Here is a 14,906-nt window from a genome sequence, read left to right on the forward strand (position 1 = left end):
AATATTAAATAAATAATAATTATCTAATTAAATAATTTCATCAAAACCTTATCTAAAGCTTCTAAAACATCAAAATTAAGTAAAAAGGACTTGATTGACTTACCTAATAAAGTTTAAAGCTTCAAAATCTCAATTTTCCTTTTATTTTTCTTTCTTTCCTTCCTTTCCCCTGTTTCGTCTCATATTATGTTTCTTTTTCTTTGTTTCCTTCTTTTTATTTCCTTTTTTTTACTTTATATATATAGATAATATAATAATAACAATAATAAAAATCTATAATAAAAATCTATTTAATGACAAATACTTATTTTACATTTGTACATACATATAATTTACATTTTTCTATCATCATCACCACACACTTATCCTTATTTTATTTATTTTCTTTATTTAATTAATATACAATAATAGTATTTACTTAAATAATAGGTAAATACATACATGTATTACAAATGTATGTACAATATTTATTACACATGTATTTTATTTTTATCACACATTTGGCATTCACTTTGGCTTATTTACTTATTTAGTCCCTTCAATTTTCTTTATTCTATAATTAAACTTTCACACTACATTCAATGTAATCCTTTTATCCAATTATCCTTAATTTAAGCTAATTCACTTCATTAAACTTTAATTAACCACTCATTTAACTTCGTAAATATTTTTAATAAACATTTACGAATCAATTTTTCAGAAACGAAGACCTGAAAATGCGTTTTTTCGATAACAATAAAATTTGGGTCATTACATGTCATCTTTAACTATGAATAATAATTAAACAATAACACAATATCAAATTTCATCCAAATCACATCCAAATACATTGTCAAACATATTTTACAATTTATTCAATTTAATCCCTAAACTTGGGACAAGCATAGCTTTCAATCTAAAGTTTCAAATTGAAACATATTTCACATATACTCATTAAGAACCTTCTACTTTCTATTCCTGCCAAAAATTTAAAATAATTCTTCATTCTATTAAATTTGGTCCCCAATGTATGAAACTAACAATTAAGTTTTACAATTTAGTTTTTTCCATAAACTAAGCTTTATTTCTATCAATTTCACACCTCTTTCATCCAATTCTAAATAATGGAAACTTATCAAAACTTTAACAATTGAAAAAAATAATACACGGGTTAGCTAAATCAAGCTCCAATGATAAAAAATCTATAAAAATTACATAAAAAATGACTTGGTTACCTTGGGATTTTAGCTTGGTCGAATGTTTAGTCTTCAAGGTGTTTTCCTTTCTCGTTTTCTTTCTCAAGTGGACGGTATGGACTAAGGAGGAAGATGATGTTACTATCCTCCATTAACTTAATATATATACTAAGGTTTATGGTTACTTGACCTTAAGTAATTGCAACTAATTCTTTAATTAATCCGTTATTAATTATTAACTTAGTTTAGATGTATTTAATCATCACACTCCACTATCATCCACTTAAAATTGGTTAAATATCCATTTTGGTCATTTGGATAATTGTTATCTAAGTCTTCAAGCCTTTTCCTAATTAAAAATTCATAGCGATTAAACTTTTACAATTTAGTTCCTAAGCCTTAATTAACTACTTTTTTAGTTAAATTACTTAACCAAATTTCAATTTATCTATGTAATAACTTCATAAATATTCTTTTTTAATATTTACAAACTCAATTTACAAAAATAGATTTTCAAAACTACATTCTTCGACACTATTGAAAATTAGGTCATTACATATTATGTATATAAATAACTTTTCTATTAGTCATTTTTACTATTTTGTTTGGAGTGTTGAGGGTTTTATTGTATATTAAAAAATATAAAAAATTTCAAGAAACTGTTATTGACAAAGAATGAGACGGATGAATGCGGAAGCGGATCGAAAAATTTGTTAAAGTCGCGAATTTGACTTAGGGCTCTAAACGTTTAAAAAGAAACTTAGATTTTTGACATAACCTGAAACGCAATCAAATCCAAGTTAGATAAAACAATTAAAATAAATAACTGAGATAATTAAAATAGAATAATAAATCTACGAGTAGAACAATAAGGAAGAAATTAAAGAAGACAAATGGAAAAATAGAACGTGGTATGTAGAAGTACTAAAAAGCCTTGGAAACACGAAAAATCTACAACCCCCCTTCAAGCAGCTCTAATTTTCCCTCCAAGAAAAAAAACTTGGCAAGAAAAAATTTGAAGATGATCTCCACAATCTGAAACGATTATTACAACTCTTCTAAAAGAAACTCAAGAGAAATTCTTAAAAAGAAAACTCAAAGAGAATTTATTAACTCAAAAGAGAAGTTGAATAATAATGAATTGAATAATTTGTGCACAATGCAAATGCCTATATATAGGCTAGCTAAATAAATCTAAATAAAACTCTTAAGTATACTAGAACTCTAATTAATCTAAACAAGAAATAGTTTTAAACTAAACTTTCTTGTTGGCATAAAATTCTTAAATAACTTAAACTACTTAATAATTATTAAAAAATTGAAATAATAAAATAATGAAATAATAAGAGTTGATAAATACAATATTGGACTCATATATAATAAAAGTTAAGCCAAAACCCGAACCCAATATGATTTAAACTCGAATTAAAAGCCTGAAACTCATGTTATAATCTTATTTAGAGATTCTACTTGCACAGTATTCACTAAAATGATCATAACTTGATCTGCCAAACTCAAAATCAAGTGATTCAAAGTGTGTTTTAAAGCTAAGAGATAGATCTTTCGAACTCCACGAAGACATCTCAAACTAGAAATGTCAGGATCCCATCCAAAAAGTTGTTGCAAGTCTGCTGATTTCCCAAGCTTGAAAATTGGCAACTTTAGTGAATGGAATTTAATAAATTTCACCCCATCTGTGCATGTATCATTCCTCCTTTGCTCAAAAATATTCATTCTCGAATCTTGTCTTTGATCGAATATTGGTTGTATTTTCTTGGCCTTTGTAACACCTCTAACCCGTATCTGACATTGGAATAAGGTTACGGAGCATTATCGAAAATTTCATAACATTTTCAAATAATTCATGATATTTACTGTTCATAGCAAAACTATCCACTTGAGTCGTAGTCACTAAATTATTTATATCTGGAGCTACGGTACTCCAAATTAATATCCGCTATTTTTTTCTGAAACTAGACTCACATATATTCTTACCATAAAATTTTTAGAATTTATGGATTAGCCAATAAGTATAGTTTATTCTTCAAAGTTACCCCTATTCTGCTGTTTGACAGCTTTGACCTTTCTTTACTAAAAATTAATTATGTCCTCATATGGAATTCGGATGATGTTTTTGTTTGTTTCTTTTGAAAATAGACTAATTAAGAATTTTAAGAAAATAAATTATAACCCATAATTATTTTTGTACAATTTTTAATTATTTTCCAAAATCACAACAGGGGATTCCGAAATCATTCTAACTCTATCTCACAAAAATTCCAATATCTCATAAAATAAGATTCTTTTGCTTACATAGTTTCTTCTATGTAAAACTAGACTCAATAGGATTTAATTTCATATTTTATTCAACCTCTAAATCGATTTTCACAATTTTTGGTCATTTTTCAAAGTTGGACTACTGCTGCTGTCCAAAACTGTTTTAATGAAAAATGTTGATAACTAAGTTTATAACACCTTCACTTCCTTTGAATTAAACCTTATACATGCCATAAAAACCTTAAAATGCACAATAAAATTTACCAAAGTAACCTGGATAATGTGCCCTGATGTGTTGATCTGATTCACCAATTTCACGTCAATCTACAAAGAACATTTAATACACAGGAGTAAGCTTATGAAAACTTAATAAGTTCATAGGCATAGAAAATAATTTTTACCAAAAATCTTATAACAATTATACAATAAATAATTTCACCAATTCTTCGTGTCAGTCACAAAATCAATGACAAAATTCACTTGATTGAGCTCAATATCAATAAATAATCAATTTCAATCTCTTGGGTCTATTTATTGCTTCTTTTTCTTAATCAATTTAGGGAACGGTTACAGAATTGAGTACTTCGTTTTCACAATACCATATGTAAATGCCCAAATTTTACCGGGCCCAATAAACCATATCCCCAAACCCATATTAGATAACCCCAAAGTAGACCTAAAACAACTAAAACAAACCCAAATGGCCCAATAAAAAAAACTAAGCCCAATTTAAACCCAAATTAACCCTAGCCCAAACAAAAAAAGGGGAAGAATCAGATCTTTCAAACCCTAGGTGCGGCGCACCTAGGGCATTCGGCCAACTGCCTTCTGTCCCATCGCCCATACCACCTGCTTCACCGCCACTGTGCCACCGCTCAAGTTGCATCTGCAAGAATTAAAAAGAAATGACAAGTAGTTGAACAAAAATACTTTGTAAACGGCTATATAAATCATTTTAATCTTTGTATGTTTTTTTGGAGAGACATTTTGAATAAAAAAAATCAGTGATTCAAAGCAAATAATAACAAATCAGGAGAAAAACACCAAATCGGAGGAACCCAAAATACCAGAAATCAAACTCGAAAACCTAAGGTGATTTTATTTTATTTATTTTATTTTCGAATCTATTTACTTGCATGTATACATATATTACAAACACATAAAAAAATAAAAAAATATACCTTTTTTGAATTTCCACTGTGGCCGGCGACGGCGGCGGACGGAGCCGAAGCTTGGCTGGAGGGAGAAGGCCTTGAGAGAGAATAGAGAGTTTTTGAAGTTTTTTTAAAAAACAAAGGAAGAATGAGTTTTTTATTTTTTGACTTATATAGGCTCCTCAAAACGACGACATTTTGGGATTGGTCTTAAATGCCCAAAACGACGTTGTTTTGACCTGGACTGGACTGACTCGACCCGACCCGCCTAGGATCTGCGTGTTTTTGGAAAAGGGGCTATTTACGCATTTAGCCCTTCCGCTTTTTTACAATTTTATGATTAAGTCTTTCGTTATTTTTAATTTAGCCCTCTAATTTTGTGTTTTTCTTCATTTTGGTCCCGTGTAAAGCACTGCGTTTAGGTGGGAGGGGATATTTTCTCCTTTAGTCCCTCTTTATTATTCGCGCATTCAAATTGGCCCTTTTACTCTTGGTTTATTTCAGCTTTGCCCCAAAACTTCGTTTTTAGATTCAATTTGGTCTTTTTCATTACTTTTGTTATTTTATTATCAATTAAATATATTATTAATATTAGTATTATACTTGTACTTATATTCATTTTATTCTAATGTCATTATTATTATTATTTCCATTATTATTATTATTATATATTTTTTTTACTATCGTTATTTTGCAAACATATATTATTATTTATATTATTACTATTTCTTTTACGTCTTATTAGAGGTGTGCATGGGCCGGGCTACCCGGCCCAGCCCGAAGGCCCGCCCGAAAAATAGGAGGATTCGGGTAAAAATATAGGCCCGAAATATGGGTTTGAGCAAAAAAACAAGGCCCGTTTAAAAAATGGGCCGGGCTCGGGTAAATTTTTTTTGGCCCGGGCCCAACCCGACCCTGCCCGAATTATATAATAAATATATATTTTTTTATTTTTAATCATATTTATATTTTAATTTTAATTTTAATATAATCAATTTTTATTATATTTTTTAATTTGTGTATTGTTTTAAGAATTGTTTTAATATATTTTTTATTTGTTTCTTGTTTTAATATTTGTTTTAAATGTATTTGATTATTTAATATATTTTAAAATTTTTTATTTAATGAAATAAGTTTTAAAAATTTTAATATGGGTCGGGCCGGGCCGGGCTCAGGCTTAACAATTTTATTTCGGGCCGGGCTTGGGCAAATTTTTAGGCCCATATTTCGGGCCGGGCCGGGCCCAGGCCTAGAAAATGGGCCTGAAATTTTCAGTGAGCCCGGCCCGGCCCATGCACACCTCTACGTCTTATTAATATTATTATTATAATCTCATTTTATTATTATCATTATTATTAATACATTATTATTTTTACTATACTATTATTATTCCCTTTTTTATATATTATTATTATTGTTATTAACATATTATTATTAATGTATTGTTACTCTCTATTACTATTATTATTATCTTAGTATTAAACTAATTAATTTCATATTGTTATTATTATATTATATATTTTCTTTTTTTGTGTTTATTTGCTTATTACTTTATTATTAATTTAGTATTAGTAATTATTAATTATTAATTATTATTATCGTTATTGACATGCCATCACTTTATTATTAATATATATGATTATTAGTCTTGTTAACATATTATTATTTTCTACTTTGGCTTGTTGTGTCATTATTATTATTATTGTTATTATTATTATTTTTGTTATTATTAATTTTAATTCTTTTAATACTACTTTAATTATTTGTAGTTAGTTTAATTTAAACCGTTTGTTTATTTGTTTTTATTTAAACTTTATTAATTTTTATTGTATTATTTTTTTATTATTTGTTCACTTGCTTATTAATTCCTTTTTTATTTTTACTTTCACCCGTATTATTATTATTTTATTACTTATTCATTTACTTGTGCATATATATATTTTCCTTTAAATTTATTTATGGATCTAATATGTTTATTTATGTATATTTTATTTATATTAAACACTTTCATAAACTAGCATATTTGTACATTAGGTTTCCAGTTTCATATATATCATTAGTTAAATCAATTTATTTTATTTGAAATTATTCTATATATTATTATTTTGAATTTCTTTTTACATAATATATATTTTAATAATCATTCATATTCTATTAGTTTTATATACATATAAGATATTTCAAATTCATCAATTCATGTATTATGTATATTATGTGTTCCTCGATTCATCATTATTTTAAAATTGTCTTATATCACATTGGCTTCTAATTTCTATTTTGTCTTATACATTTTGCATTGATTGTTTCATATTATATCATATATATTATTGTTGCATATTGTTTATTCGTTTTTGTATTGTTATATCAATCGTTCTCTATCCATGCTTGAAAATTTAATATCATTTTCCTTAGATTAATTATATTTAATTGTTTGTTTTGTTAGTTGGCTAAATAAGGTTATATTATATTCATACACCAAGTATTGTATGTGTGCACATTATTCCATTTTTTTTATTTTTACTTTTAGTCTACAAATGTTGCATTATAATTTTCAACTTTTTAAAAGCAATCGTTCCATTTTATTCCAAGTAAAATTAAAGCGTCTTGAGCTAGCTTATAATGGTTTATTTAAAGATTTTCAAATAAGGCAATGTTCGATGTTTTGGAAATTCGAAGAAATCGTGCCCTACCGTGCTGGGTTTCGAATCTTCGTTAGACTAAATCATGGGACATCCTTTTGTAATTTTCAATGTGCAAGCCTTCGGGGATCAAAAATCAATCGTATTTTCAAAGGTATGAAGAATCATGTCCAATCGTGCGTTAATCAATTTGGGACATCCTTTTGTAATTTTCACTATGATGGTATATATAAAATTTCTTTGATTTGTTCTAAAGAAACCAACACACCCACCATGTGAAAAAATGTATATTTTTTTACTAGTCAACATTCAATATATCATATATCAATATGCTCTCTCATTCATCTTTTTACTATTTCGTGGATTCTTAAATTTATTTTTACATAATTAGGAGGCCTCCAACTATCCACCTTTATTGAAATATTACTAGCACAACAACCATATGATATCTTGAAAAATTACCTTTCTATAAATTTTTAGAACTTTTGATGAACTCAATATGAGAGTGTAGAAATTTAATTATATATAAATTATAACTACTCTCAAAATTATTTTCCTTGCATGTATATCTCAAGTTATGTATATATAACCTTATGAAAGAAAGAATAATCTTACTTGAAGCAATAAAAAATCCAACTTTAAACCAAGTTTCTATATAACGTATTAATAGTTACTAAGGTGTCTTGACCAAAACAAAATCGCTTTTTGGTTTTGAATTCACACTCCAAATGATTATCTCTATTTGACATTAAATCTATTGAAACAATATATTGTAACATCACTATTTGGTTATTTAATCAACCAAATGAATAACTCATAACCATTTGAAATTCAAGATTGACTATTGAAAGCAATGATTACCTTAAAATTCAAATCTGTTGAAAGCAACAAATATTTTCATTCCAAAACCGAATAGGCACTTGCACTTTAATAATTTCTTTATTTCTTTCTTTCATGTTTGAGATGTATAAATATTAAACACACAAAAAAATTGACAAACAAAAATCAATCGATATAAGCATATAAAACGTCACTATAGATTTCAAGAATTATTCCATGGTCAAATAGGATACCCGATGAAACAATGCAATTGCTAAAGATTTGTGCTGTTCAATTCTTCATCAACATATCTGATTCATTTCTTATTGTTCATGGTTCAAAAACCATCAAAAGCTTGAACGAGTCAAGTATAAGATACATGACTAAAGCCTAGATAGAATTACAAACAAAATGTAGCTGACATACCAGCTATAACATCAAACATAAATCAACAACTACTCCTACTAACTTTAAGTATAAATTACATTGCAACTAAATCAAGTTACAAATGAACAAAATAAACAAAATGCTGCTGCTTATCTGGTTCAGCTTGGATGCCGGTCTGCACGCTGGTTTGCTGCTGGTTTCCTATTGCATTGCAGGCCAAAGTTCAAGAACATCCTGTGCACCATCCTTTGAAACAAAAGAAAACCATTCAAAACAAAGACTTATTGATTGAATCCAGGAAAAATGGACAAGCTCCAGCCTTAGGATCATTTTTATAGATAAAAAGTTATTAAGCATCTAACCTAAAACCAATAGGCAATAGGTTGAGAGGCCCAACCTGAATATAAAACCGAAACAAACCCAATATTTAATAACTTTGGGATAGCACTACTTAAGGCCCCTTCAAGTGTAGATCAAAGGGCATAGACATGGACAACCTCAAGAGGGTTCCTTGTACTGCATTTTTTGGTTAATGGGTACCACCAGAGATGCAATAGACAGCAGTAGGTATCTCAATTTTTAGATAGAACTTTATCTAAGCACAAACAAGTCTAAACCAATGTGCATATGTGCACACATGACACATGCCATACAAACACCATTGCATTAACCATATGACATAAAGTGGTATGTAGTTATATGAGATTCAATTATTTCTAACAATTTGAAGTGACTACCAGTACCTAAATATAGTAAATACTAACCAGTTGGGCCTTGATTTCTTCTTGTAAGCTCTCCATGTCAGATTTTAGCCGGTTGACAATGCTTCTCTGGGGAGAAAAGTAAATGTAAGATAATTAAGAGATTTTTAAGAAGGATTGAGAATACAAATTAGGATAATGAAATGACAGAAAGTGCTGCAATGGAGAAGCACGATGAACTGATAAAAAAACATATCATGACCATGACAGCTGGTAATGCTGCTAATCTAATATTTGGAAACAAACCTGTTGGTTATAACTATCAGTCAAAGATGAATTTTCAGCAGCCAAAGATTCTGCTAATGTACGTGAGGCCTCAAGAGCTCGTTGCAGTGAAAACTTTTCCTAAGTCAAGTCTTCAATATGCTGCAGAATAAGGATGAATAGATTAGAAAAGCCAAGATAATGAACAGAGAAAACATTAATAAACAAAACCGTTAACAAATTTGTAACAAGCTCCCTAACAATTTGAACATCACCAGACAAAGAACACAAGAGAATAAAATGCGGATCAGCATACAGACAGCATAGCATTTTAAAATACAGCATAAAACTGAATTCATCCTGCGCACCATCCTTTGCAACAAAAGAAAACCATTCAAAAAAAAGACTTTATTGATCAGACTATTGAAGAGTCATAAAAGAAGTCACAGGAGTCTAACAATAAAAATTCCCACTGCAAGCATCTTTAGAAGCAAAAGTTTGCAACATTGATCATAAGAACAACTCCGATTCTATAGAATAGCAAATAAACTCACCAATTCTACAGAATAGCAAGGAACCATAAGAACAATATATCACGTTTGCAGTGATTCTTTGATTCTGGATATTAATTGATCCAAAATCCGACAACTTAGGTTATACATACTAAAACGAGCTATTTTTAATGCTTTTCACGAGTCACGACTTCCACCATATGCCAAGAAAATAAGCAAATGGCATTGAACCAATCTAGTAGATACCACAAAAGTTCACTGGTTTTGCAAAAGTTTTAACAACCTCTCCCAAAGCCCAGTGAAAATAAAAGGAAAAATGTAAAACTTAAAATATTTTTTGGAGACGAGAATGCTAGATCAAAAATCCACAGGACGGATATACTCCAATGACCATCATTACAGAGCCATAAAGCTATGTAAAAACTCTCTGAGAAAGAAAAGTGAAAACAAATTCCATCAAGGTTTACACCTGAGCATAACAAATGTAAGTCCCTTAAATAAGAGAAAAAGAAAAAAGAGGGATCAAATAACAATGTCCTCAGTACACCCCCCATGTTATCACTGAAATAATATGGATTATGGACTCATAGTACATGCATATCTGATGCAGAACAGGGGAAACTCAAGATTAGAAAATAATCAACAAAAAAAAATTGAAACACGATATTGAAGCATAATTACAAAGGCCTTACAGAATGTTAACCAAGCAATAAATAATGGAAATGAAGCAAGATAGTTTTATTATTGAACTTCCGATCAAGAACTTTTGCTCCTGTCAATCCAAGAACACAGAATTTAAAAAAAAATGCAAAACCAAATAAGGAAAAAAATGAAAATTTCAATTAGAAAAAAGGAGAAACACAGAAAATCCAAGAACATTGATTTGCAACCCAAGGGGAAGGGGAAAGGGGAGAAGAAGGGTAACCAAACATCAGAAAAGCCTGAAGAAGAATGCAACGGAAGAATATATGGGTAAAAGAGGAAAAAAAAGCAATTGAAGTTACCCAATTTTCACTGGAACAAAAGGCTCCAGTCTGAAATTAAGCCTCCGGTGAGGTGAAATGCATTCTCAACTCACTGAAGAATGCTTTCCAAACAGCCTTGCGTTTACTAACGTTTCAATTGCAATTTTTTTTTAACCTAAAACAGCCAAAGCACTGAGATGCAGTTGCATCCAAAGGATCCTTAATCTGCACGTATCGTATGTTGAAAGAAGAAAACGGACAAATAGTGGTTGTAAAAGTAGAGATGGGAATGCTGAATTTCTAGAAACCCAGCCCCAGCCCCACCCCCACCACCAGCCCCTTCTTTTTGACTACATTTTACAGCAAATCTTCTTGGCTCTGACTTCCTCTCATACTATATTAGTACTAAACAATCCCTCCCTCCCCTCAAACTTTGGTGAGTCAACGATCATGCAACTGGAAGAACTCCAGTCAAGGAACGGGGTGGAACCTCCAGGCGTGGACGAAGAAAATCTTGGCCACCCATCTGAACAACCCCCAAAAACACCCAAAAAATTGACTCTGATCCCTCTAATTTTCCTCATCTATTTTGAAGTTGCCGGCGGTCCCTATGGAGAAGAGCCGGCAGTCCAGGCTGCGGGACCCCTCTTGGCCCTTCTGGGCTTCCTCCTCTTTCCTTTTATCTGGAGCGTCCCTGAAGCTCTCATCACGGCTGAGCTTTCTACTGCTTTTCCTGGTAATGGAGGCTTCGTTATTTGGGCTGAACGTGCGTTCGGTCCATTCTTTGGGTCCCTGATGGGATCTTGGAAGTTCTTGAGTGGTGTCATTAACATCGCAGCTTTCCCAGTTCTCTGCGTGGACTACCTGGAGAAGATCATTCATCCTTTGGAGTCGGGGTGGCCTCGCCACATCTCTATTTTGATTTCCACGCTGATATTATCTTTTGTAAACTATACCGGATTAGCCATCGTTGGTTGGGCTGCAGTTTTGCTGGGCGTTATTTCGCTTTCGCCTTTCATTATAATGTCTCTCATAGCAATCCCCAAGATCCAACCCCATAGATGGCTAAGTTTAGGTCAGAAAGGTGTGAAAAGAGATTGGAATTTGTTCTTCAACACGCTTTTCTGGAATTTGAACTTTTGGGACAACGTCAGTACTCTTGCCGGCGAAGTAGATAAACCCCAGAAGACATTTCCTCGAGCTCTGCTTGTGGCAGTGGTTTTCACTTGCTTAGCCTACCTGGTTCCATTATTCGCGGTTATTGGGGCTGTTTCCGTGGATCAACGTGATTGGGGGTCCGGATTTCATGCTGACGCTGCTGAGATGATTGCAGGGAAGTGGCTAAAAGTGTGGATCGAAGTTGGTGCTGTTTTATCAGCGATTGGCTTATTTGAAGCTCAGCTAAGCAGCTGTGCCTATCAGCTGGAGGGAATGGCAAATTTAGCCATTCTGCCCAAGCTTTTTGGTAGCAGATCCAAATGGTTCAACACTCCTTGGGTGGGGATACTGCTTTCAACTTTGATCACAATTGGAATGTCGTATATGGATTTCACTGATATCATATCCTCCGCAAATTTCTTGTACAGTTTAGGGATGCTTCTGGAGTTTTCTTCTTTTGTTTGGTTGAGGAGAAAGTTGCCAGAAATAAAAAGACCTTACAGGGTGCCTCTCAGGATTCCGGGACTAGTTCTCATGTGCTTAATCCCATCTGCATTCCTTGTAGTTATTATGGTTATTGCCACTAAAATTGTGTATTTGGTTAGTGGACTCATGACTGTTGGCGCCATTGGATGGTACTTTCTGATGAAATTTTGTAGGGAAAACAAGGTACTCAACTACAGCGTTGCTGAAGATGAAGAAGAAAGATGATCACATTTCAAGTTAATACAATTTGTCTTGTTAGTGTCTTCTTTTGCATATTAGTTGAAAAAATATTATTATGTGTCAAAACATTTTTAAACATGAATACTACGACAACACTCAAACGAGCTTGGCGAAGTTAGATGGCCGGTTTGTTTTATAATTTGTTTCGTACGTGTAATATAATATAAAACTAGTGTTCTCAATTTTCTAGCTCTTAGGTGTTAATTTTCATTAATATAATTCTTTGGGAAATAGTTGGTATCAGTTGTAGCCACAACTTTAATTTTCATTAATATAATTTTTTACCATTCTATTTCCATAACTTTAATCTATCTTGTAAAATTCCACAATGAATTATATCAAATATTACTACACTATGATGGTATATATAAAATTTCTTTGATTTGTTCTAAAGAAACCAACACACCCACCATGTGAAAAAATGTATATTTTTTTACTAGTCAACATTCAATATATCATATATCAATATGCTCTCTCATTCATCTTTTTACTATTTCGTGGATTCTTAAATTTATTTTTACATAATTAGGAGGCCTCCAACTATCCACCTTTATTGAAATATTACTAGCACAACAACCATATGATATCTTGAAAAATTACCTTTCTATAAATTTTTAGAACTTTTGATGAACTCAATATGAGAGTGTAGAAATTTAATTATATATAAATTATAACTACTCTCAAAATTATTTTCCTTGCATGTATATCTCAAGTTATGTATATATAACCTTATGAAAGAAAGAATAATCTTACTTGAAGCAATAAAAAAATCCAACTTTAAACCAAGTTTCTATATAACGCATTAATAGTTACTAAGGTGTCTTGACCAAAACAAAATCGCTTTTTGGTTTTGAATTCACACTCCAAATGATTATCTCTATTTGACATTAAATCTATTGAAACAATATATTGTAACATCACTATTTGGTTATTTAATCAACCAAATGAATAACTCATAACCATTTGAAATTCAAGATTGACTATTGAAAGCAATGATTACCTTAAAATTCAAATCTGTTGAAAGCAACAAATATTTTCATTCCAAAACCGAATAGGCACTTGCACTTTAATAATTTCTTTATTTCTTTCTTTCATGTTTGAGATGTATAAATATTAAACACACAAAAAAATTGACAAACAAAAATCAATCGATATAAGCATATAAAACGTCACTATAGATTTCAAGAATTATTCCATGGTCAAATAGGATACCCGATGAAACAATGCAATTGCTAATGATTTGTGCTGCTAAAACTGTTTAACAACGTTTTATTTGCGTCAGTCTATATCTTCTAATTTATTCAAGCACCATTCCACAAATAAAAATATTATCAATTATTTTTATCCTATCACTTTTTTTATCACTTTTATTAATGGTTTTTGTAACAGCCTAAATTTCAGTGATGTCAGAAACAGTGATTCGAAATCACTAAATTCGAAAACAAGTTTTAAAATTTAATAAATAAATACATATGAGTCAAGTGTGATGAAAATAGAATTTTTGGATTAGTGGATTTTGTGATTTAAAAAGATATTAATTAGTAAATTGGGTCTAAACTGAAGTATCGAGACATCGAGTTCATAAACCAAACCATAAATATTTTTAGAAATATTTATGGAGTGTCATTGAGTTGGTATTAAAATTTCGTTAAAAAATTTTAACGTTTGGATAGTCAATTGGTTAAAAAGGACAAAATTGAAAAAAAATGCAAAACTAGTTAAATAGTGATTGGAAAACTTAGGTGACTATTAAGGAGGGTTTTAAAAGGAAATTAGACCCAAAATTTTTTGAGCTGGACGGCAAGATGAAATCAACAGGAAAATTGATGAATTAAGGGCAAACTTGGAATATTACAAAATTTACTTAATAAAGCTAGGACTAAAGTAGAATTATCTAGATTTCTCTTTATTTTTCTGCATTCTCATCAGCAAAAACACCATAGAAGGGTTTCCTTAAGCTGATTTTTCATATTTTTACTGCAAGTAAGTTCAATTCTTGATTATTTCTTAAAATTTTTGTGTTTTTGTGACTTTTACAACTAGGTTCAGTTATTGAATTCATTAGTTTTTTATTCTATGAAAGAAATTAAAAGTTTCTATGAATATGTGCTGGAAGTATATGATGATTT

At 30.5% G+C, this 14,906-nt stretch overlaps 1 protein-coding gene and 1 long non-coding RNA gene across 3 annotated transcripts; one reads left to right on the forward strand and one right to left on the reverse strand.

The window, feature by feature from the left end:
• Positions 1-8,359: 8,359 nt before the first annotated feature.
• Positions 8,360-10,695, reverse strand: LOC107907532 (uncharacterized). Of its 2 annotated transcripts, XR_005926875.1 has the most exons (4): positions 10,621-10,695; positions 9,459-9,578; positions 9,216-9,281; positions 8,360-8,697 (listed from the first exon to the last, which is right to left on the reverse strand). It is a non-coding gene; the product is annotated as an uncharacterized lncRNA (long non-coding RNA). The 2 variants fall into 2 exon arrangements; XR_001686912.2 differs by lacking the exon at positions 10,621-10,695 and having other exon boundaries at positions 9,459-9,744.
• Positions 10,696-10,954: 259 nt separating this feature from the next.
• On the forward strand, positions 10,955-12,959 carry LOC107907531 (probable polyamine transporter At3g13620). The gene has a single exon (XM_016834954.2). The coding sequence runs from the start codon at positions 11,344-11,346 to the stop codon at positions 12,760-12,762; it is 1,419 nt and encodes a 472-aa protein (XP_016690443.2). The 5' UTR covers positions 10,955-11,343; the 3' UTR covers positions 12,763-12,959.
• The last annotated feature ends 1,947 nt before the right edge of the window (positions 12,960-14,906 follow it).

Source organism: Gossypium hirsutum, chromosome A05 (assembly GCF_007990345.1).
Source record: "Gossypium hirsutum isolate 1008001.06 chromosome A05, Gossypium_hirsutum_v2.1, whole genome shotgun sequence".
In the NCBI taxonomy this organism is placed as follows: domain Eukaryota; kingdom Viridiplantae; phylum Streptophyta; class Magnoliopsida; order Malvales; family Malvaceae; genus Gossypium; species Gossypium hirsutum.

Coding starts and splice junctions, on each gene's coding strand:
- LOC107907531 (XM_016834954.2), top strand. CDS start 11,344: ATGCAACTGGAAGAACTCCAGTCAAGGAACGGGGTGGAACCTCCAGGC.